Genomic DNA, 25,364 nt, shown 5'->3' with positions numbered 1-25,364 from the left:
AATAGTGCATTAAAACAAATCAGTAAGATAATGTAAAAGAAAGGTGAAAAACAGCTATATAATGTATCTTTAAACAGTAAATTAACTGTAAAATACTATGAAATTAATAAAAAACAACCAGTTCAAACTGTATTTTTCATTAACAATACAAAGCTGTAAATTTCAGCGACAGTATAATAATGTTAATTTTACAGTAACATAAAGGCAACCCTGCTGCCAGTTCTTTACTGTTATTTTACTGGGAGATTCTTAACAGTGCACCTCTCTCTCTCTCTCTTTACACACAAATGCAGTCTTGTGTAACTCCCCCCTCATCTTCCCTCCCTCTCCTTGCATCTCTTCCTCACTCACACTCCCCTCTTCATCCTCCACAGCCCACCAGAAGCTGTGAATGGTAGACAGCTCCTCGTATCTGATGAGCGCCACGCCAGTCAGAGTGAGTGGAGACTGAGCAGAGCGCACATCAGCTACAGTCAGCCATCCTCTGATGTCATGTGAAATAAGCGACATAGTAATTGTGACAGAGCAGAAGTGGAATCTTTTCCCTTAAACTTAACGAAGTGGTTTTGTTGCGTAAACCTAAAAAAAAGCCTTTTTGTTTGTGTTCAAATATAACGTTACATTCAGTTATACAACATGTTAGAACGTGTTGCTTTTAAGTTTCACTTTTACAACCTAGTAGGCCTAGTAGGCCTTTATTGACCCACATCTATGAGGCTTATAGCGACCGATAACGCACATTTAATGGCCTGATAACAGAAATAGAAATCCCATCATTCAGACAGCGCCTAGCCTTAGACACAGCCTGCTGTGTCCTGGAGTATCAGCATAAAGACAATGTATGAGGAATGAATGAATAAATTAATCAGCTAATGAATTAATATATAAATTAAGTCCTACATTGATTTAATTGACTAAATGAACCACACAGAAGAGTCAAACTGCCCACCTCTCCATCCCTCTCTCTCTTTCTCTCTCTCTCTTTACACACAAATGCAGTCTTGTGTAACTCCCCCCTCATCTCTTCCCTCCCTCTCCTCGCATCTCTTCCTCACTCACACTCCCCTCTTCATCCTCCACAGCCCACCAGAAGCTGTGAATGGTAGACAGCTCCTAGGATCTGTGTGGTGAGACAGTGAGTGGAGACTGGAGCAGAGCGCACAGCTACAGACACAGATCCTCTGATGTCAAATGATGTAAAATAACTGGAAGAGAATTGAGGATATTTTTTTTTTTTTTGAAATAACAAACGGATAACACCAGTGCTTAATAAGCGCACTCACATACGCGTGATATATTTTTTTATTCTAAGGAATTTACGCGCGCTAAAGAAGTGGCCATGGCGCATTTTACGCACTGCAGAAACAGACTTTCGGAGACTTTTTTGGATTAAACAGAAAGTAATTTTGCTTTTTTTACATCAGAAGAAGAGCTCAAATGGCGGCACTTCGTAGGAAATTTGGCGAAGACTACCAGGTGGTTAACACCAATAGGGCTACTGCTTTTACTGCTGCTCCGGTGAAGAAGAAACGCCAGCGCTTCGTGGATAAGAACGGTCGCTGCAACGTGCAGCACGGAAACCTCGGAGGAGAAACCAGCAGGTATCTCTCTGACCTCTTCACCACTTTGGTTGACCTCAAGTGGAGATGGAACATGCTCATCTTCATCCTCACGTACACGATCGCTTGGCTGGTCATGGCATCGATGTGGTGGATCATCGCGTATATCCGAGGAGACCTGACTCACGGTGGACACGACGCGTCCTACACTCCCTGCGTGGCCAATGTTTACAACTTCCCCTCGGCTTTTCTGTTCTTCATCGAGACCGAAGCCACGATCGGTTACGGTTATCGGTACATTACGGAGAAGTGTCCCGAGGGCATCATCCTCTTCTTGTTCCAGTCGCTGATGGGCTCCATAGTGGACGCTTTTCTCATCGGCTGCATGTTCATTAAGATGTCCCAGCCTAAGAAACGCGCAGAGACGCTCATGTTCAGTCAGGACGCGGTGATCTCTCAGAGAGACGGGAAACTGTGCCTCATGTTCCGGGTGGGAAACCTGAGGAACAGCCACATGGTGTCCGCTCAGATCAGGTGCAAACTCATAAAGGTAAGAAAAACAACACCACAAACTCTCTGATGATAACAACTAAGTGAAAACTAACTGAGGCGTTGGAGCTGAGTTGGAGTTAAGATGCACATGCTGTGCATAGATCACACCTTCTTTAAGCAATAAAACAACAAGATAAAGGAATTTTATCAGGTAACATGTAGTAAATAAACATGGAGTATATTTTTTAATTTTATTTTTATTTTAAAAAAAAAATAATAATTTTAAAGGGACTATTTGTAACTTTCAGAAATGCTTGTTAACAGTGACACATCAGGCTGTTAAGTCAACGAAAGTCAGTGCTTGCTCGCTCTACATAGACATGAACAAGCATCGCTCAAAACAGTGAGGCGACACACGTCAGCTAAAACCACAATATCACTCTATATTTCACCTGCTTGGCAGTAATGTTAGCTGACCAGACGAAGGTCTCTCCATGAATCAATGCTGATCCTAGTGTTGGCACCGCGCTTTTCCTGCTTCAGCCCTGGAGGCTGAAGCAGGAAAAGCGGGTCGGTGCCGGCGCTGAAGCAGGAAGAGAAACGTTATTGCCTCCCGACTGCGCCTGGTCGGAGACGATAACATTACTCGCTGCGGAGCCCCGTCACTTCACAAGACACAGGAAACCTCTGTTGGTCTGGAGGAGCTGCAGCATTTATTTCTGCACAAACGTCACTAGATATTGTCAGAGCTAAACTAACTCTCCTGCAGTGTCTAGTGAGCGCACATGCACGTCTAGAGGTGGAGCGAGACAGCGAGAATGCGCACGGTGTGTTAGTGAAGGTAGGCAAGCAGCCGACCCAGTAGATTTATACGCTTAAAAAGTTACAAACAGTCCCTTTAAGGTTAAAGGAATACATACGCATACTTGTAAATGAACATACAGACAGCAACAACAACATATATAAAACAAACAAAAAAGAAACATAAGAAAAAAAAGAAAAGTACTACCTGTTGTAATAGTGCATTGTCAAGAGATAACATGGAGTATATTAACTTATCATAACTTGTAAAACTCCCTGCTGTTGCATTGGATGACTGACAGCTGGTGTCTCTGAAGAATCTTTATTCCCTTTCCTCTCATCTGAGCCCATATGGAAAAGAAATAGTTGCATATTCAATGGTGAGCAGCAGGTCCCGCACAATATACACCTTGTTAAACAAAACAGGCTTAAGGTAGTATTACCATAATCCTGTAGGATGGTGAGGCTGAGTGGTGCTGAGATGAGACAGTAAAGGCTGTTGGTCTTTGTGGAAGGCGCCGCTGCGGTGTAGATGGTCGACATGGCGTCCAGCATCAGTGGTGCCACCTGGACAGATCAGTAAGCGGATGTGGCCCCCTGAGGAAGGAAGTTATGCTCAGTGAATCAGCAGTGAGAGGGAGCTTCACACACTACCACAGATCAGTGGAGTCAGTAAAACAGCACTCCTGGGAGAGAGCATGCAGACATAAAGAGAATTTATGGCAGACATAAAGAAATGCATTACCGCCTTTCTTTTCTTTAGGGTTTTTTTATTTTATTTCTCCTCCCTGGGATGTAAAGTGATCAAAAATCACCAAAAAGGTCAATAAACTCTGTTTTTTGTCACAATGTTGGTTATCCACTAATGAAGAGTTAAGCAGATTTTAGGGGAATAATAAACCTCACACTCTGAAAAACAAGCAACAACGCAGAAAATGACCACGAATGGAAGCAACTGGTCGCCTGGCTCCTCTTTTAATTATCGTAATAGTGATCCTTTCAGCCACATCCATGTTCAATGTGCAAAATGGGCCATAAAGAAGACAAACAGCATTAGTGAGGTGCTTGGAGCTTGTTTATGTCTGCGTTCTCCGCTGCACAGCCACATCGAGCACAGCGTCGGTCAGCTTAATGATGCATGCAGGCAGGCAGGCAGGCAGGCAGGCAGGCAGGCAGGGAGGACCGAGCTACTCCACAGTTACAAGCACGGAGGAAGTGAACAGCCCCATAGGCACAGAGTACAATCACACATGTCTGCGTCGACTTCCCTCGTCTCTCCTGTGAGACTTAAGCTCTCAGCATATCAATCACACTGTCTCCATCTGTGCAACACACCTATGAGATTGTGAATTGGAGTTTATCAGCACACAGGAGCTTATAGTTATAGGATCGTGCAGGATTTTTTTTAAGCAATGGCACCCAGAAGTAGAAGAAAAATAAAAAAGGCTTGCATCGCATCCAAATAGTAACTGAGGCTCAGGTTTTTTATACTGTAGAGCTACTCTCCTTTTACCTTTCCTTCTGGACTGCAAGGAATACTATCAGTATAAATTCTACGACCTCTCAGCCAACCTCACGTCTTTTTTACACTCCCTCTCTGTGAAATACAATAAATACAGCATCCACTGTGTGCTGCTTAGTGTTTTTTTTTTCAGTTTTGCTCCAGGGCATTAACCTTATTCTTTCGCTTCAAAGACTCTCCTACCGAGACAGTATTTTTTCAGCAGCTCTGCCAGAGCACATAACACGAAAACCTAAATGAGTCATTGTGCGTGAACAAAGGCGTTGTTTAGATATTCCACATCTCATGCAATGTTTAAAAACCCACAAATAAAAAACGTAAGTATTTTAGACTGAATGCTTTCAGTGCAGTCCCCGTATAGAGATGTTGGTGGTGCTGTTGAACTGCAACCTGCTTTGAGAAGTCATACCTCATCAAATACTCAGGCATTACTGGGAGAGGATGCTTCTTTAACTTGTATATTAACTCTGTGTTTGTGAGAGTTTATGAAAAGGTTTTTATGATGACCTGTACATCAAGCTGCATCAAAAACAGAGTGAATGAACAGCTCTCTGACATCAAATCTAACCAGATGCACCCAAACTCTTCTACAATCAGACTTATTTCTTTGCCACCACCTCATGATATGAAAGCTCAAATGAATCGCAGTACCCGAGCATACGCACCAGCGTTCGTTTTAACCAAACCAACATGTTAGGTGTGAAAGCACCGTTACTCTCGACCCCATCCGTGTAGTTGGGGGATGTTGACACAAAATGGTTTTCAGTGCAGTGCAGCGTAAGATAAAGGTACCAATCTTTCACTCCCCAAGTGCTCCTCCTGGTGCAATGCATAGACCTACTGACCTCTGGTTAGAAGTGAGCCACAACTCAACCCTGTCTCCTACAAAATTACGTTCCCATACAACTAAACTGCATTCTCAATTACGTTTTGAGGGAAACTTATTTTCTCCTGGTCACGGTCTCAGTTTTAAACAGTTTTAAACATGTTTGGCTTAAAATGACTACGTTTGTTACATTATTAAGCTACAGACATTTTTTTTTTTAATTAAAATAAATTAACTTTGGCTTTGAGTTTCACACGGGACACTAACAGCGGTCTCCTGGGTGAAAGTCCTGTGTTTGTGTTTGTTTGACCCATCCACCACCCTGACCTCCTCCCTATGTGGGCCATCCTTACAAACGTATTTGAGATACGTCAAAAATGTACGTAATCCGCAACAAATTAAGTTTCCCTCGAGACGTAATACACATTGCAGTTTTGTTGTATGGGAACGTAACAACCAGGTACAGAGTTTGGATCTTTCCTTTCTCTCTGGTTTTTGCTAGCTAGGGCCTCACTGGTCACTAAGCTCTGTTCTGGGGTCAGCCAAAGCTGTTCTGAGGTCAGTCGAAGCTCTGTTCTGGGGTCAGTTGGCCTGCAATGGAGGGACAGGAGACTGCTTCTAGTTGTCCAAGTCAGTAGTGACAGAAATAAAAGACAAGTCCTTCATATCTGCACCAAGAAGAATGTCATCAATATCAACCAATTAGACTGTTCTCAGGTCATTAAATGTGGTTATCAGTGGTTATAAGCCCCATAGATGTGGGTCAACAGAGGCCTACTACACCCAATAGTAGGTTTTATCATCTATTCACATGGTCGATCACTGAAAGAAGAGGACAGAGACCTCTAGCGACCGTAGTAATTGTGACAGGAGCAGAAGTGGAATCTTTTCCCCTAAACTTAACGAAGTGGTTTTGTTGCATAAACCTAAAAAAAGGCTTTTTGTTTGTGTTCAAATGTAACGTTACATACAGTTTTACAACATGTTAGAACGTGTTGCTTTTAAGTTTCACTTTCACTTTTACAACGTAGTAGGCCCAGTAGGCCTCTATTGACCCACATCTATGAGGCTTATAGCTACCGATAACGCACATTTAATGGCCTGATAACAGAAATAGAAATCCCATCATTCAGACAGTGCCTTGCAGTACACCCAGCCTGTTGTGTCCTGGATACATGTGTGAATAGGCACACATGGCCGCCGTCAATCAGACAAGGTGACAAAGTAACAGCTGTAGATATAGAATTGAGTGCTGAGATGAAGCTCTCATTTTGTCCAGTCTGAGTTGCAACATACCATAAACTGAAATCTCCAGAGCCCTGTCAGATGACAAAGCCTGTTGAAATTGGAGCCACTTGTTGGCGCTGCATGTGTTTGGACACCAGAGCTCCGCCGAACTGTCGTGGGTGATTACTGGGTGACAGCAGACAGCACAGAGCAGAGAGAAGGGAGAGACAGACCAATGGAAGCTGTCATACAGACTCCCACCATAAGCAGTTGAAATGCAGCTTTGCAGCGCGTCCACGACAGCCTCAGAGGGCATCCTGGTGGAACATCCTTGCTGAAAATATGACTCTGGTATTACCGGGAGGGAGGAGAGAGCGAAGGAATTGATTGAAAGTGATGGAAAGTGGTGAAAGAGCTGGAGAGAGGCTCGCAATAAGAAAAGGGAGGCATAAAAAGAATTGCCACAGATTTTTCTCTTAATATTTTCATTGCGTGAATCTATTTCAGAGACATACGAGGGAGAGAAATCCTCTCGGCTGTATATTCTCCTCAGAGGATTGCAGGATGGGCTATATACACTAGTCACTAGAACTGGAATTGATTTCCATTTCTTATCTAATAAGAATGGAGATGCAATTATACTATCAGGTTGTGGAGGGCTGGAGAAAGAAGGGGCCTTGCAGTCATTGATTAGTGAGCCTCAGAGCCAGAACACCTTAAGACTCTGGACTGCTCCTGCTCTGCTCTCCTTTTTATGCTCTACTTGAATAATTCAGAGTCACACAGTTGTAGAGGATGTTTTTCTGTGCAGAAATCATAGATTGTATATAAGAAGTGGACGTTGTCACCGTGACGTCACCCATTGGTTTGTGGACTGCCGTTTTGAAGCCTTGAGTTTTTGGCCGTCACCATCTTGTTTTTTTGCAACCAGAAGTGACACGAGAGGGTGGAGCTAAGTACAACCGAACACTGAATAAGACATTTTTAGGCAACCAAAATGGTTATAATTAACTTTCATGAATTGAAAACACAATGTGAAAGGGTTAAAGTTAAAGTTGTCAATCACAAGGTAGACACGTCCTATAGCATACCCTGCTTTATGGTCTATTTGACTCTAAATGGGATCATAATTGACTAAATGAACATCATGCTGTATTGAAGAAGACTTGAAACTAGAGATTGAGACCATAAACTCATGTTTACAATGTTTACTGAGGTAATGAATCAAGACAGAAGTAGGGTCATTTTCTCATAGACTTCTATACAATCAGACTTCTTTTTGCAACCAGAGGAGTCGCCCCCTGCTGGCTATGAGAAAGTCTGCAAGTTTAAGGCACTTCTGCATTGGCTTCACTTTTTAGACTGGGAGATTGTCAACTGGCAAAAAATCACGCACACATATAGAGACAAAATCTTCTCAAAAGAAGGCATGTGGGCGGTGGAGTGTGTATAATTTGTAATGTCTGAGCCAGTAGACTGAAGTCAGAAATAATGCATTATTATTTTTGAATAAACATCTTCAGGCTCCTGACTATAATAATGTATGAGCCTTGTTACAGTATTTTCTGCACCCAAGTAGAAATCAGAGGCAGCACAGTCACAACAAAACACATTTTGGAACAAGAACATTGTGACACCGTCTCTGCCACAACAACCGCTAAAGTCACGAAGTGTCACATTGAGGGTTAACACTTTCCAAGGAAGGAAACGAAACCAGAGTATGAGACATAAAGAGTACATTTCAGGCATAGTATCTCCATACAACATCTAATACCAGTTTTGTCTTGGTTTGACTGGCCTGATAAGCAGCCAGTAAGTCTCTACAGCCATAAAAATCAGTATGACTTTACATGCATCCTCAACACATTCACAATCAAATCTAGCAGCTTTTCACCATCCTGCGAATCAGTATTTTCAGAGCAGCCCAGTACCCATAAAAAGACCTTCATATTACAATTCTGCTGCAGACAATTTATGTAATATCTCGCCCTTGATATAAAGCAAGGTGGGAAGTTAGAGTGTGGAGGTTGAAGAGGTGGATGGGCTTGAAGTTTGCATCTAATTACTGACAACAATTAGTGTTGCACAGTGTACCCTTCAGTTGACAAACCTTAACCTTAAAATAATTTCCATGTGCACATATTGCAGGAATAAATAAGTGAAATAATATTAGTACTAAAAATGTTGTTATCCAAAATCAATGTGAATTTGGGCGAAAAGGTGTTTTTTCCTAAACTTTAGATGGACCATCTTTGTCAGCTTAGTGAGTTCTGTTTTTAGTGAATTGGAAATGTGAACAGTAATTGGTCATTCAAAATTTGGAAGGTCCATGATGCAGACGTTTGCCCAGCAGCAGAGAAGAAGAGATGCAGCAGAAGACTCAATAATGTGTGTGAACAGCTCATTATTACACACATAAACCTGAGAAAAACAGCTAGCAGACATTTTTTCATGGGTTTGCCCTCAGCTTTCTGTCTGTGTTATTGTGTGAAAGGATAATGAACAACAGAAATATCCAGTTCTAAGTAAAAGTAACTTAAACCACGTCCACATTGACTCGGTGAAATCTTTTATTTTCATTTCGGCCCTCTAAGCTGACGTTTTCATCCCACTTTACACCCTTGGTCCAATTTGGCGTCGCGGTTGGTGTGATCCCATCGCAAGATGGTCTCTAGTTAGGCTGTAGTTTGGTTTATTACGTCAAATAATAGTGAATTGTAGCAGCAGAGGAATTGTTGTTCACCTGGTTAACAGGTGGCTTTTATGTGCTGCAATCAAATCTTTACCTTATGGCTGTTCAGTTGTCTGACAATAGAAACGGAAAAATGTAAAATTATAACTAATATGTGAGATTGTTTGTATTAAAATACAGTGTGTAAGTGACCGTGGATCAAAAGAGAGGACACAGTAGAGGTTTAACCAGCTGTGACAGAGCAGGCTGTCTTTGATGTTGACTGTGATGCACAATGTTGTTTTGTTTTTAACCAAAAGAAGCAGGAAGAAGAGATTTAAATCATTTCCGATGTGGACACATAATTTTCCAGTTTCCAGATTTAACCAATTTAGTGTGAAAATACACTCTGTTTTCCATTACTTTTTCCAAACTACTTTTAAGCTAACTGAACCTCTCTGCTCGCTTGCTAATTAGTTTTTATGCACTCTCAACACGAGGTGTTACAGCTGACTCAACATGTGGATATACTGTACAGATGTGTACCTCATAAACTGGCAGTTTAATACAACAGTCCTGCAACAACATCCTACCTTCATGAAAGTTATAATGTTTTTTGTTGAAACTGTTTTAGAGACCCTTTATGATCATGTAGCACTCTATAGCACTGGGAATTAACGGCCTGTTTTTAGATGGAACTGAACAGGGTGAAATAAAAACATATGATTGGTTGACGCTTCACCGCGTCATTGGAGCGCTGAAAAAAAGTTGAGACCAGCTCAACTTTATTTGTAGCATGTCACGCAGCGACAAGTCAGTTTGTGGCTTCATGTCATCGGCTTCCATTGAAAATGACTTGTAGCCTGTTGCTGTGTCGCTCGTAGCTTTAGTGTCTTTGACACATGTACATGTTTACATATTCCCAGTTTATGAGGCCAGATGAATACTGAGCAGTCCGTCCCACGTTGGACTGTCCAATTCATTTGAGTCTTGATTTGATTTGAACAATTCATCCCAATCAGTCTTGACTGAATTGGGTGAAATGTTAGATGGCCCAACCTTTCTAAACATATCGAGTAGGCAGACGGTATCTGGCAGAGGAGAAGCCTGTGTGATTCGGCTGGCTTGTCAGTCGACCTGATTGCCTACAAGTTCCCCCAACCCCCTCTCAGGCTGCTGATTGATGAGGGCCCGGCAGAGCATGGAGTGGAGTTGGGTAGGAAGGAAGATCAGGCCACTTTAGGTCTAATCAATTTCATTTATCACCTGTCTTCATCCATGAGCATCATTCACGCCACTGACACCTCCTTTTGTGAGCATAAAACAAAACCACACTGCCTTTCTAATGATAATGAGCAGCTGAGAGGTTGACAGGGTAGATGTGTTTGTGTGCACGTCTAGTGTTTTTTTGCAGCACAATTTCCCCAAAAGCATCGTTGAAAATGAATTTAAAGAAGTCCCTGTTGTGATACGTCAGACCTCGGGGAGAGAGATGTGTTCATTTGTAGGAGTGTGGGATTTACATGAAGAAAAAAACGGTAGACAAGCTCAGCTATCTCAGGATCTTTGTGCAGGGAGAAGCGTAAGAGAGTGCCAACGGGGTCTGTGTAAGGAGCTTTGCCTGTTTGCGTACAGTCGTCCATCATTTTAATCTTCAGTGGCAATGACAGAAAGTGAAATTTCCCTTAGCCAGCATGGGATAACCCACATCCACCCAAACAGTATTCAGTGGCCCGTAAGCACCTGAACAATGCCCCCCCCTGACATCAAAGTGGTTCTCCAACATAAATCCAGAAGAGCAGCTCATTGATATTCAGAGCAGATAGAAACAGAGAGCAATGTTTTCTGGCAATGCAAAGTGTGTTTACTCACACTTCATTCACAGTTAGCTTCTCGGAGGGATAAACTATAAGGCAATGTCAACGCGAGGTCAGGATGAAGTTGGGCTCTGACTGGTGGCTGCTATAGTGCAGGAGTAGTTTGAAGAGATGTAGTAAAACCCAATTTATTTATGAATGGAAATGCCCATACTTTTAAAAACTGTTAACTCTGTAAATATGATGCCATGAAGCACATTTTATGAAATTGGAGCATATATATTCTGATATTAGTTTACAACAGTTGTTTTAATGTTATTATAGTCAACTTCTGCTCATGTATGTGTTTTTTCTTCAACTTTCTGTACGTTGCCATCCATTGTCCAAAAACCACCAAGAGCAAAGTATAAGTAATGGATTAAACAGTGTGTCTACTCTAACATACAGTAGGCTATACTGCATTTGTTAGCATGTCTGGCTAACTAGCTTTCCACCTACAGAAATAACATAATCCAAGGCCAATGAGCACATAATTAACTATAGTTTATAGGTTACGATTTTAAAAAAAAAGTCTTGTTCACAACTAGCTCATACACTGTGAAGTAACGTTATCTCTCCTCTGTGTATAAGCCCGTCCTGTTTGCTATCAGAGTTTAGAATAAAGTTATGGCATGGTAGTCATGTCCTAAAACATACCCTGCTTTTTTGACTCTAAATGGGACCATTATTTACTAAATGAACATCATGCTGTATTGAAGAAGACTTGGAACTAGCGATTGAGACCATAAACTCATGTTTACAATGTTTACTGAGGTAATAAATCAAGAGAGAAGTAGGCTCATTTTCTCATAGACTTCTATACAATCTGACTTCTCTTTGCAACCAGAGGAGTCGCCCCCTGCTGGCTATTAGAGAGAATGCAAGTTTAAGGCACTTCTGCATTGGCTTCACTTTTCAGACCGGACGTTGCCCACTGGTTTTCAACCATCTCATTGAGCTAGTGTTAACTTAATTAACTAGCTAACTACATCTGATAAAATGTGGCGTGCCAACTTTAACTATGGGGAGCTTGGATAGGTACAGTAATACCAATCTGATGTAACTAATGTAAGTAACAGTGTGCTGAAGTCAAAGATTTTTCACTTTTCTATTTTATTATCATCACATTTTGGAATAACAGATCTAGATGACACTGACTCAGTGATAAAGGCTGAAAGAGGAAACTGCCTTTGTGGAAATAATGTGTCGATTATTGTAGGATTAACATGAACAAAAGATCCAGAAATGGCAGAAATAGTTGTAGAGAAGGGGGTGGGACTGTGTGTAACTGTGTGGGAGATCACTATGAAGCTGTGTGTGGTGGAGGAATAGTGTGTGTGTGTGTGTGTATGTGTGTGTGTGTGTGTGTGTATGTGTGGGTGGGTGATGGGGAGCTGGTGCCAAATTATTGGTTGGAGGTGAAACAATGTAGAAAAAGAGAAAAGAGTATGAAAATGGCTTTTGTTATGAAATTCTTTATGAGAAAATCTACTTGACACTGATTTTTTTGTTGTTGTTATTTTAATGTTAACTTTAATAGAACGTTTCCCAAGCATGCAGAACTGTTGTGATACTATTTTAACCCTCTGAGACCCACAATAGACCAGTTTTTGTCTTTTTTAGGAGGGTACAGGGGGTCTTTAGGGGGAGATAGCAGGTCAACAGTAGATGTCACATAGAAGTGGTGTACATCATCTGAAAGCTGGGAACCTGAAGATTAATTTGAGATGCAGCTCAGCACTGTGTGTCAAGTTGATCTAGTCATAAATCAGAAATAAACATGAATGAATGAATTATTCAAAATAAATTGTAAAAGTGTATAAGGTTTTAGCAGCCCTTTGTAGCAATTTTTGGGTTGATACCATTTGTTACACCGATTTTCTGCTAAATTTAACTATTTTTACAACTAGAGAATTGATAAAAAATTATCACTAATCTCCAAAATACAACATTAAGACATCAAGACCTTGAGAAACACCTTAGAAAAAGTCATGCTGTGATTGAGTATCAAGAACTTTTGATATTTGGAGATTTCTGCAAGAATTTCATTTTTCGGGGATTGGATGGCGAACACTTCTGTTATGGAAACTGCTCAGAAACCACCTTATGTCAATCTAGCTAGGAAAGCCATCCATCCTCTGAATGGTCTAGGTCTCTAGTTTGTGGCTGTAAAGTTTCATGAGGCTGTGATTATCCTAGAGGTCACCACAGGTCAGTTTATACAGTGAAGTCAAATTTAAAAACAAATGGTCTCACTACAGTGAAATGGCTCCTATGGGGACTAACATCATCACACATGAATACAACTGGGCTCATTGGATCCACAAGAGTCTCAGCTTTACAGTGATACCCAATTTATGTAATTCCAAGACTGTTTAGGGACCCCAGTATGCAGAAATATTCAAATACATCATTTTATAATAGGCGAAAATAACATATTTATACTGCATGCAAAAAAAAAACCTGCATGGTTTTTGCCCAAAAGTGCATGTGATTATCATAAAGTGGGCATGTCTGTAAAGGGGAGACTCAAGGGTATCCATAGAAACCCCATTAAACTGAACCGGCTACAGCCTCTGAAAGACAGTAAAGTCGGTCGGGATCGCCCGCGGGTTAAGTAGAAAAGAAAGAATGAAGCGTCTTATCTCACCACAATGGAAATCTACCCTACTCCTCATTATCTCATATGTGGTGATTTGCAAAGATAATGTTAACCTTTGAAGGTCAGATGTTTTCTCTTAAATGACATGGAAATACTTTTTCAGCCGGGTTGGCTTCAAGTTTTTATATTGAAATATAGCTGCTTTTGAGTTGCAAGCCTCTTTTCTGACAGCAGGATGTAAGAAAATGGACAAAAAGGTAACACAGACAGATGCTAAGTGAGGGAAGCAAATGAGAAGAGAAAAGGTGAACAGATTGATTAGACAGATTAAGACAGGAAAGGAGAAAATACATCCAGGAACTTGGTGCTGAGCTCGTCATCTGGGCAATTAAATGCTTCCGCACCAGTTAACACTCTGTGGGCAAGTCCTGTCCAAACACGGCTGTCTCATACGTCCGCCTGCAACTTCTTCTAGAAATCAATGTGGAGCGCCAAGTCTGTGGCCACTGCAAGCAGGGCACCGATGGAGATAGACGGGGAGAGAAAACATCTTACATCACCTTTCCAGGAGCGTGATATATACAGTATGTCTAATTTTAGAGAATCACCGCATCACCTTTAGACTGAATGTTGAGGTACTACTTGTACTACTGTAGTCCTATCTTCTGCTTCCTTATACTTTAAAAAAACATTGCATAAAAAATCCAATGCACTGTTACAGTATATCCAGTGGCTTACAAAGAAAGCATGTGTCTAGTTGGGGATCCTTGTCACCTTTCAGATGTCTATGAGTTGCACTACCACCGAGATGCACTACAGAGCGCCACAGGAAGTCATTCCTGCCTCTGGCCATCAAACTTCACAACTCCTCCCTCTGAGTGTCACACACTCTGAGTCAATAGACTGGACCTGGACTTATTTCACCCATCAGCTGCTTTATACAATACTGACTTAACGGTACAATAATTTATGCAATAATTCAACTGTGCAATACTGTCATTAATATTGCATTTATACCGTACATTCAAGAAATATTATTATTCAGTTCTTATTTATACCATTTTGGCATTTATATATTTAACTCAATTAATAGATCCCACTTCTCAGCATTGTATTGTATTTGTATTGTACTTGTATATACTTTTTTGCACTGTGGTTATATTCTATATATTGCACGCCTTAATGCAAGTATTTGTACATATTTCATATTTTCTCATTCTAAGGTAACGATTCTAAGTTTCAGGTGATTATACACTAATGAAAACATATTTCTAAGTATTATATTCCATTTCTGCTAATAGATCCCCTGAAATGCTACACACTGTTCCTTTAAATAAAAGATCTTGTTACTAAACTGGATTTGTGTCCTCTTTCGTTAAATAAAAGGAAGACAAACAGCGCCAGAACAAGAATCGTCTAATTTGCAACAACATGCATCTAATCTTCTCTTTCCTGTCTCTTTTCTATCTTTCTTGGCTTTCCCTTCTGTGTTTGTCCACTTGTGTCTCTCTATCTCTTGACCGTCTTTCAGTCTCGTCAGACACCCGAGGGCGAGTTCCTGCCTCTGGACCAGTGTGAGCTGGATGTTGGTTTTGGGACGGGTGCAGACCAGCTCTTCTTGGTGTCCCCTCTCACCATTTGCCACGAAATCAATCCCAAGAGCCCCTTTTTCGACTTATCTCAGCGCTCTCTCTCGAACGAACAGTTTGAGATTGTCGTCATCCTCGAGGGCATCGTGGAGACCACTGGTGAGGGATTCCTCCTGAATTAAACTCCTTTTCCCATCACTTCTTTCGTTTTTGTATCCACTTCCATCCCAATCTCATCTCTTCCTTTCTTCACTCTTCTCACTCTCAATCTAAATGTAAATTCCTGTATTAATATGAACCCACATAACATTCCTGTCTAATAGATACTCGTAATCTAAACTCTGTGAAATCTCATTTCGGCGCCTTTACAGTTTTGCATATGAAGAAAGCATGAGAATGAGAACAACACATGAGACTGACACCCTGATTGAATTATGAGGGATATTTTCTTTCTGCAGAATCGGTTTATGCCCAACCTTTGCATAATAAAAGCCTGTGGTCATAGATGCGTGCGTCTCTTTGATGAATGACCCGGGCTTTAGTCGAAGTTCCACTCCATTTTTCAGATGACAGCTGAGAGCAGAGGTAATTCAGAGCCTGTGAGACGTTGTTCTAGAGCCACCGCTGTAAACTAAAGGCAGCCATGCTGGAGTACTCTCCAGTCACAACACTGCTCTCTCTTTTGCATATGCAACAGAACGATTCTTCCCTCAAGTCCAACACAAATAAATCCATCTCCCTCTTTTCTTTTTAGCTCTGCTTCTAACCATCCCCCATAACCCTCACTTTGCCGCCGCTGTAGAAGAGAGCTGAATAGGCTTAGAGCAGGAGGGACGGATCAGCAGGGAAGCGTAGAGGCATCCAGGCAACATGGTCTGTGCTCCGCTGATAATACCATTAAATCAGGTTGCAGCCACAAGTTTAGCGTCGCAGTGCTGTGGCACTCAGAGCTGAGAAGTCAAAAGAGGGAAGCCCCGGCAGTGTCACCTTCAATGGCCACGATATCTCGTCATCATCACACTGACAGGCATCCCATTAACCCGAACACATTAAGAGGTATCCCCCTCACATGCAGTCGCTGCTGACACAGCTGTTCAGCTGGTTGATTGTCTCCCTAACTCATTCCTATTATGTTTCAACCACACAGATTATAATGCAGTCTTAGAGGCAGCATTGATTCTGTTTTTAAATGTCAGAAAATGAATGTGAATGAATGAATGAGAATGTGTTCTCCTCAAAACTGAAGGATTTTCTGTCAGGTGTGAAACAGTGTGTGACCCTGAACCGGTGTAAGCAGCTAAAGAGAATGAAATGAACAATTTTCTAAAGGCCAAGGTGATGTCTTTAAATGTCCTGTTTTGTCCAAATCCCAAAGATATTCATTTTAATATGATGAAGACAGAGAGAAGCAGGAAATCTCAATTTTTGAGAGGCTGAAAACAAATGTTTTCTGCCATTTTTGCATGAAAAATTAATCGAATTAACGATTATCAAAATATTGGGCAATAATTTTTCTGTCGATTCGTCGACTAATCATCGCCGCTCTAGTACCATGGTACAAACCTATGCAAACCTTTAAGTATTGGGTAGTCAACATGTTTGATGTAAGTCCCTTCACTCTTTTTTGCTCTGGCATTTCAACTCCATCTGTAGGTTTCACTAATATGCAGATGACACACACCTCTCTGCAAGAGGTGTTCATTTAAATTCTTGCAGTGGCCAGGTTCAAATAGAGTCTCACAAAAAAGGCAGAGCATCACAATGAGCTCTGTAAACAGTCCCAGTGAAGGCTACTGCCAGGAATTTTACATAAAATGTTCTTCAGGGACGCCCTTCTCGCTGTCTGCCAAGTGTTTGCATAGTTGTGCTGAGGGCTTTTATCTTTATGCAAGATGCAGTACACATTAACCAGCTGGTTGAATACCCATATGACGCCTGGATGATGAAACAAAACTGGCATGCCCGTCAGGCTCTAAACCCACAAGCTTCCACTGCACCGGTATTACTGCTGTCTTATGTATCTACCGTCAGTATTAATACAGTCATTCTCCTGGTGAGAGAGGAGAATACAGCTGGTAAATTATCCTGGACTCACCCTTGTGATTAAAGCCAAGCCCCTGGGCTAATTAAGAATAAAAATGACCTTTGTGTAAATGTAGAACTGACTTCTCTGTGGATAAAGATGAGTAGTGAGCCTGGAATAGCATCATCGGGCTATGACATAACACTGCACATATCATCCCTCAGGTCGGGCTCAGACTCCTACTCTACTGCTAACTGTAGTGTTTAACAGAGAAGCTCAGGTGGAAGCAGAGCCACTGGATCAGAAAGAATATGGACCTAGTGCTTATTGATCAAGAACAACCTCCAACAAGCATCCAAATGTCAAGAAAATTATTTTTACAAGAGGTCAAAATGGAATAAATGTGTTTAAGATGTTTGCAAGCTGTTATAATCCTGTACACCAGTGATTCTCAAAGTGGGGTCCAGGGACCTGCAGGGGTCCGTGGCACTCTGTCAGGAGGTCCATGAAATAACTTGCTATAAATTATAAAATTGTGCTGTATCATTAAAAAGTACATATCTACAGACGGGAACTATTTGTGCCAATATAACAAGCATATTGTGTCCGTTACTAACACCAACGTTAGCTTTGGGCCGATAGAAACTATGACTGTGACACATCAATCTGCCATGAATCAGTCACTTCACTCAAGGCGCAACGAACCGTTCCTGCTGCTGCTTAGCTGGCTTCTTACACGGCTTTGTTGAATGCTCAATTCTGATTGGTCTATCACGGCGTTCTCAGGTCTGTTATTTCTTTATAGCAGACCGTTTCTATGTATAACAGACCGTTAGTATGGACGCAGTTCTGATGTCGGACTCTGGCAGACCATTTTTGTGTCAAATTATTGATTTCTTAGTAAGTAGCCGTGTGATAAGCAGGATAATGTACAGCTACCGGGTCATTGTTGTGAAATAAACCCCTTCAGGGCGATGCAAGATGGGGTTTATTTCACAATAATGACCGGCTCGCTGTACATTATCCCTTAGTTATTAGCCAGCTAACTAGCTGGTGAGCATGGAGAAATATTTGAGTCAGTCCACATCGTCAAGTGACGCTAAGAAAATATGACGACAGTTATATCAGGCAACAGCGACAGGAGACCAAAATAAGTCATGTGTCTTCAGGTGCTCGCGAATGAAGCCATGAAGCCGGCCAAGCTAAAGCGACATCTGATTACAAAGCACGATCAGGTCAAAATAAAGTGGTGATAACATGATTCAAATTGAAATGTGTTTCTGTTTATCATTATCAATCAGGTCTGAAGTATTTAGGTTGAAAAGTTTAAGAATACAAATAGTCCCAATGACATCCAAGAGTATAAATGGTAGTAAGCATTATGCTTAATCTGTGTTACGATTATGAGGGGGTCCTTGGAAACCCCTTTAAGGGGTCCCTGAGCCCAAAACGTTTGAGAACCCCTGCTGTATACAGCAGACACACAGGCACTAACATTGCTATAAAAACCTTGAATTATGGACAAATAATTAACAACTGCCAAAAGAGCGTGACTTCAGTTTGTCAATAGATGATTGTCTTTGAGATAAACAGAGATTCAGGCCAGCACAATCCACAATCAGCACCACAGGTTACAATAAATGCATGTTCAGACAGGACCCATGGCTCTTGACATTGATGTATTGATGTGCGAATTGCGTTGGGGGACTGCTTATTATGTTGACCGGATTTAAACTGGCAATTATCACGACCAACACAAGCCACACTAATAACAGGCATCTCTCACATCTCTCCCATATTACCAGCACACAACAACGGGAATCGCTCAGCATTGCATGGAGACAAACAAGTACTGCTTTGACCTCCACAAAGGAATATTTAAAGACAGATAAATGCCACTTTCTAAAATGGTACATAAAGATGTCCTTTATCTCATATCATAGTTATTCATATATTTCAGTACATTATAGAGGACATGCTTAGAATATGAAAAGACGTGAAAAGTAGTGATAATAGTCAATAGTAATAACTGTTTAGCAGCTTTTTATGAACCATTTAGGAAATGGCAAGAATCCTTACTGTACCACGCAGTAAATTACTGTATTCAATCTCCAGTATGTGACTAAATTGGACTATAGATCGTATAGGAAGAAGCATGAAGCGGTGATTCCATAAGCAATAAAGAAGAGCAGAGCGGAAAAAGAGATAATGGGAGGGAACGGTGCCCTTTCACGTTCCTCCTTATCAGCCATAATTGTTTTGCTGGAACTGAACTCCATGTATTATCTAATATTACTGCCCTGTCACTCTCTTATAGGTATGACATGCCAGGCACGGACGTCATATACCGAGGATGAGGTTTTATGGGGTCATCGCTTCCTGCCGGTGATGTCCCTGGAGGAGGGCTTTTTCAGGGTAGACTACTCTCAGTTTCACAGCACGTTCGAGGTGCCGACACCACCGCACAGCGTCAAGGAGCATGAAGAGAAGAATTCGCTGCCCTCGCCTCTATCCACTCCCACCCCCGCACTGACTGAGAGCTTCGGCGCCCGGCGTGCCCGGGTGTTTTCCGTGGATTGCATCAACGCATCAGACGATAGGAGGGGTCGACTGCCGAGCAAGCTGCAGAGGATGAGTTCATCCGGGAAGGAAGACCTGCAGAGGAAGGTGCTTTTGCTCAGCTCCCAGCATTCGGAGAAGGCCTGCAGCACAGGAGACCTGCCCCTAAAGCTGCAGCGCCTCGGCTCCTCGCAAGGGCCCGAAGCGGAGAATCGACTGCAACTCAAGTCCCTCAAGGTGGGCTTTGAACCCATGACCCAGTCTACTGGAGACCTGTACCAGCACAGCCTAACGCCCACACTGTCCCCTGCTCCGGTCCCCATGCATAGCCCCCTGCTCTCAGCTGGAGGGAGGCCGGAGGACAACCTGCCAGCGAAGCTACGGAGAATGAACGCCGACCGCTGAAACCCGGACAGACCGGAGGACACACGCATGGAAACAGACTCAGACTTTACCTTACCTTTGGAGGCTGTGATAGCAAAAAAAAACAGTTTACTGTCAGTTTAATGATTTGTTATTGTTTTTTTTCTTGAGACACAACCTTTACTGGAATTACTGTGATTTTTTGTGTTTCATAGCGCAGGCATTCATGCAGGCTTTGTTACACACAAGACAAGAAGAAAACACAAACTTCATGCTTAATGCGAACTTGATCATTCTGCAAGAGTTGTGCATGTATACACTAAATCCATGTATGCACCACTTAATAGTCAATCTTAGTTTTATCTATATATAAATTATATAAAGATGATAATAAATGCTGTTTGATCTTTCTCTTCCTTGTGTTTTCATTGTTGTCACACCCAAAAAAAAAGTTAGTGCAACAGTTTTGCTAGATGTCAATAAGTAATCCAGCAGTGCCATGCAATGCAGTTTTAATAGGCTGTTGTTAATGCTCTAATTTTGTCCCCTTGGCAAGCGACACTTTTCTCAGTAGATTAAGTGCATATGAGAGAGAGAGGATAATGAGCTACGCTACTGCTGAGAGAGAAATATGAAGTGTGTTTATGGGAGAATGGAGGCTGATTATAGTCAACCCATCGGTCCAGAGAGGGAGGTAATGTGGCGTCATGTCTGACAAACAATGGATTATGTGGTCTTATCTCCAATGTATTTCCGAGCACACAACCACAATCTTTGCTTAATATCCATTTATCCAGGTATGTACATAGAAATTTTATTTTAAGTCATATTTGTTCAGCTCTTGTATTAACAGCCAGTGTCCCATGTCCCCTGACCAGTATGGAGGACAGAACCTGACAAAATAAAAAATAAATGAATAAATAAATAATTAAATGACTTGATAAATAAATATGTCATTAGATGTAGCTAAAGTAATATTAAAAATAAATGTAGCCATAATTAATTGATAAAATGTGACATAAATGGATGTTTCTGTTTTAATTTGCTTCTTCATTTATTTATCTTTGTATTAATTTCCTTATTTATTTACTCTTCTGTTTAATTTCCCCTTTATGTATTTGTGTATTTATTTTTATTAATTTATAAATGTATTTATTTGTTTTTGCATTTTTATTTATTCATTTTATTTTTGAATTTATTTTTTATTTAAATGTATGTATTTATTTATATATTTATGCATTTATTTATTTATGCACGATTTTACCTTTGCATTTCACCCCTTATTTATTTCCCCAAACCTATTTGTTATATTACAATATTTTTTTCATTACACATTTTTTTATGCATGTCTACCTCATTAAGCAAATGAGGGGGTTGTCACTCAACACGTGTATTTATTCATTTATTTTGTCAGGTTTCGTCCTCCATACACCAGAACCGTAATGTCTTCTAACTGTTTAAAAGAACAAACCGAGCTTAGAGCAACAGACACAGGTCTAAACTAAATCCAGGTATAAACACACCACGCTGTACAAATGTAACCCCAACAAAAAGCTTATTCAGCACCACGGGGTCAGCGGATCTGGTGCACTTAAAACATCTAAGCCTTAATTTCACCACTACGGCAGCACAAAGACGGAAAATCAATGCTTCAACTGCACACTGGCAGAGACCCTCCCCCTCTCATTATGCACCTGCAGCGTCGACCACCCTCTCAGCTTACACAGAACTGCTCCGTGCACTCGATTCCTCTAATTTAACCTCCTGCGTGTGTTTGCACACAACACACGTGGGTTGTCTCTGTTCTCATGCTGCGTATGATTGGCCAAATTACACAACGCTGAATAGAAATAGGCTCATTACAAGACATGGAACACAGTTAATAATGAAACTGAGTATGATGATGAGACTGACCGACGCATCTACCGAAAGTTAATTATTGCTTTCATTACGTGACCTACAGATTCAATTAATCAATAAAGGTGAAGCAGCAAAGTCTTACTCTATTCATATACTTATTTTTTAACTGTCACACATTGTGCCGTTATTATTAAAGGGATAGTTCAGGTGTTTTGAAGTGAGGTTGTATGAGGTACTTATGCGTAGTAGGTGTATTACTTACAGTAGATGATGGTACGCCCCTAGTTTGGAGAAGCAGACAGGACACCGGAGCAAAGCAATACAGTGGACGAGGCCGGCAGAAAAACTTGTTTTAACCACCTAAAAGAAAGACCCACCTAAAAATATCAATATCTGTTTAAGTGTACGCTATGTTTAGAATATTTTCACAACTTTATCTTGCCGTCAGACAGCCTTTTCCTTCTCCTTTCTGACAGGTAACTGAACTGAAAGTGGAACTTATCTATGCTTTCTCCAAAGCCAGCAGGTTCAGCTGAAAAAAACAGTATGGAAATATTTCACTTTCAGTTCAGTTCGCCATCGGAAAATATTCTAAATACAGCGTACACTTAAACGGATATACGTTTTTGTATGTGAGCCTTTCTTTTAGGTGGTTAAAATACGTTTTTCTACTGGCCCCGTCCACAGCACTGTATTGCTTTGCTCCTGTCTGTTTCTCCAAGCTGGGCATGCCGACCGTCATCTGAGCTACCCCTTTAAAATCAGGAGGTAGCAGTTCAAAACACTTTTATATCTGTCACATTTAATGTAAAATAATCGAAAACATGCCAATCCAGTGTACCTCAATTCCACCACACATTCACATAGAGCCGTAAAAGTCATCATGCTTAAGAAAAGCTGATGTATAGACAAACAGATAAACAGCACTTACCAGTAATGACACTCTGACACATAGCTTTTCATGTGATTGATGTATGTTCACTTACTAACTACTTCACAATGATCATGCTGATCATTCTGACGAGGGGTCGGTGGGGGTATTTTGTTTTGCCCCAACCAGACAAAAGGAGGGAAATATCTCTCCCACAGACGTCACTTTCAGTTGAGATGGAAGCTGCGTTAGCGGTTGCTTAGAGCAGATAATGTACATTTATTTAAGATGTATTTTGATTTAAGGGTACTTCAATATGTGGGCTTACAACAGCCTGTAAAACTGTGTCGATCTCACACGCTTGTTGCCATTTTAGGCAATTATTTGCTCCGGCACACACTCTCTGATCGGCCCAGTTGTTTTTAAGCAGGTCAAACAACCATGAAACCAGATCTATTTTATAATAGCTGAAAATACACATAGATGTGGGCAGCAAACTGGCCAGAACAGCTCACGTTTTTCTCGCGCGACTTGGCAGAGATTGAAAGCAGTGACTGTGTCTTAAGTCCCCCATCCCCCAAAACCCCACCCGAGTCTCCACCTTCACTGGCCAAAACAGGAGCTCAGAGCCATTTGAACTGCTATCTCAATGTTAACTTAAGCTTGGGACAAACCTGAGGACAAGATGAAACCTAAAAAGAAGATTGTTTCCACCAATTTGCACAGATTATTTAGTCTTTGACAGTCATTGATTGCTGTATTTTGTGGTGTGGGGGGTGGAGATGTTGAAGCCCCAGGCGCCAACACATTCTCATCCCAACTCATCACATCGTCACTATTCGCTCGCAGTAAACACATGCTTTATGTGAATTAAACAAAACCACTTGCTTAGGTTTAGGGGAAAAAAAACATGGTTTAAAATGACTCTGTTTGTACAGTGGAAATGTGACTTGCATGTGAACACGGGACACGGATGAACAGCTGATTGTAAAGTGAAAGTGAAACGTAACGCACAGGACACGAGCAGCGGTCTCCTGGATGAAAGTATTGTGTTTGATGGACCCAACCACCACCCCTCCTGCCCGCCCTGTGTGTCTTTCGCTCTATAAACTACGTCACCACAGCACTTTCCCTGAGCATTTACTGTTGCCACGGATGGGTTTACATTGTAGTTAATGGAAAGCCCGGTGCATCTCCTATTGCCGCGAAAGGCTGCCTTGTGCGGTGGTAACGGGCTGGAGGTGACTTTGCTTCGTAGCGGACAGAGCGACTGGATTTTCTCTGGAAAAAGGAAAATAAAGTCTGTCGCCACAAACACTATCAAATTGGGACTAGGATCAACAGATGGTGTAATAAGGTGACTGTACAAGTAATGTTAAGTTACTCTTTAAACATGACATCACCTTTCTCTAACTGTAACCAAGTCATTTTGTGAAGACACTAATAAATGGTGTTATCCTGCAGATAGACTCATCAACTCAGCTCATGCTCATATCAGTGTTTGTAGTGAGGTAGCTATCCCTTTAATATCTGATTGTATTAGATATTGATAGCAAAGTTACACATCTATAATCAGGACTGCATTACATTATCGGATTTAGAGGATTCTACAGCGATGTGATGACACAGCTTGATTTATCAGGCATTTAATTTGCTTGATTTGCTCAAAACAGCATTACTTGGTCATATATACAGTATATATTTATATATTTATATATATATATAAACATTAGGGCTGTCAATAAATTGCATGATTATCCATAGTTAATCTTGATTAATCGCAAATTAATCTGACCTTTTTTATCTGTTAGTATTACTCTTATCAACATGGGAGTGGGAAAAATGCTTTCTTTATGCAAATGTATGTATATATTTAATATTGGAAACTGCATGTGATTATTATAAAGTGGGCATGTCTGTAAAGGGGAGACTCTTGGGTACCCGCAGGATCCATCTTCATTCACATATCTTGAGGTCAGAGGTTAAGGGACCCCTTTGAAATGGCCATGCCAGTTTTTCTTTGCCAAAATTTAGTGTAAGTTTGGAGCGTTATTTAGCCTCCTTCAAGACAAGCTAGTATGACATGTTTGGTACCAATGGATTCTTTAGGTTTTGTAGTTTCATATGATGCCATATCTTCACTGTAGCTTTAAATCTGAGCCTTAAAAACTTTAAAATGTACTATATCACAGTATATGTCAATATCCCTACATAAAATGAAATAGTGTAATCAATAGTGGCCCATAACTCATTTCTGCCCAGGGCCCTTAAGCACTTTAATCCAGCCATGCTCACAATTACCTTCCTGCTCGTGTGAATAAATCCTTCTATTATTTTAATTGAAGTGATTAACCACACCTATGTGTCAAGTCTTACCAGAGGACAAAAAGCAATCAGACGATCCACATGACCGATGTACTTTCTTAATAATTTCACGACCTCATCCTACTTACATCCCAAGAAATTGGCCTCATATATACGCTGACGACACCCATCACCACAGAATTAATGTCATTACTCTCCACGCGGCGATGCAGTTATGC

At 41.1% G+C, this 25,364-nt stretch overlaps 2 protein-coding genes across 4 annotated transcripts in view; one reads left to right on the top strand and one right to left on the bottom strand.

Annotated features, from left to right (window-relative positions):
- znf281a (zinc finger protein 281a) overlaps positions 1-25,364 on the bottom strand; it is an 84,508-nt gene that overhangs the window by 21,832 nt on the left and 37,312 nt on the right. The window contains exon 2 of one of the 2 annotated variants that reach the window (XM_037791970.1): positions 3,296-3,449. The gene's annotated coding sequence lies outside the window, so the exon portion shown is untranslated. Of the gene's footprint in view, positions 1-3,295; positions 3,504-25,364 lie in introns of those variants that run through there. The other variant, XM_037791971.1, reaches the window with a different exon arrangement.
- On the top strand, positions 1,081-20,500 carry kcnj19a (potassium inwardly rectifying channel subfamily J member 19a). 2 transcript variants are annotated; one of them, XM_037791972.1, is made up of 3 exons: positions 1,081-2,109; positions 15,088-15,304; positions 19,486-20,500. In XM_037791972.1, the coding sequence occupies exons 1-3, from the start codon at positions 1,438-1,440 to the stop codon at positions 20,130-20,132; spliced, it is 1,536 nt and encodes a 511-aa protein (XP_037647900.1). In that variant the 5' UTR covers positions 1,081-1,437; the 3' UTR covers positions 20,133-20,500. The 2 variants fall into 2 exon arrangements, with proteins under 2 accessions (XP_037647900.1, XP_037647901.1); XM_037791973.1 differs by lacking the exon at positions 15,088-15,304 and having other exon boundaries at positions 19,486-19,573.

Source organism: Sebastes umbrosus, chromosome 14 (assembly GCF_015220745.1).
Source record: "Sebastes umbrosus isolate fSebUmb1 chromosome 14, fSebUmb1.pri, whole genome shotgun sequence".
NCBI classification, from domain to species: Eukaryota; Metazoa; Chordata; class Actinopteri; order Perciformes; family Sebastidae; genus Sebastes; species Sebastes umbrosus.
This window is presented reverse-complemented; position numbering and strand designations above follow the sequence as displayed.

Excerpts from the sequence above, each read along its gene's own strand:
- kcnj19a (XM_037791972.1), top strand. The coding sequence starts at position 1,438 with ATGGCGGCACTTCGTAGGAAATTTGGCGAAGACTACCAGGTGGTTAAC. Across the intron at positions 2,110-15,087 it reads TCAGGTGCAAACTCATAAAG|TCTCGTCAGACACCCGAGGG; the intron begins GTAAGAAAAACA and ends ACCGTCTTTCAG. Across the intron at positions 15,305-19,485 it reads GGGCATCGTGGAGACCACTG|GTATGACATGCCAGGCACGG; the intron begins GTGAGGGATTCC and ends ACTCTCTTATAG.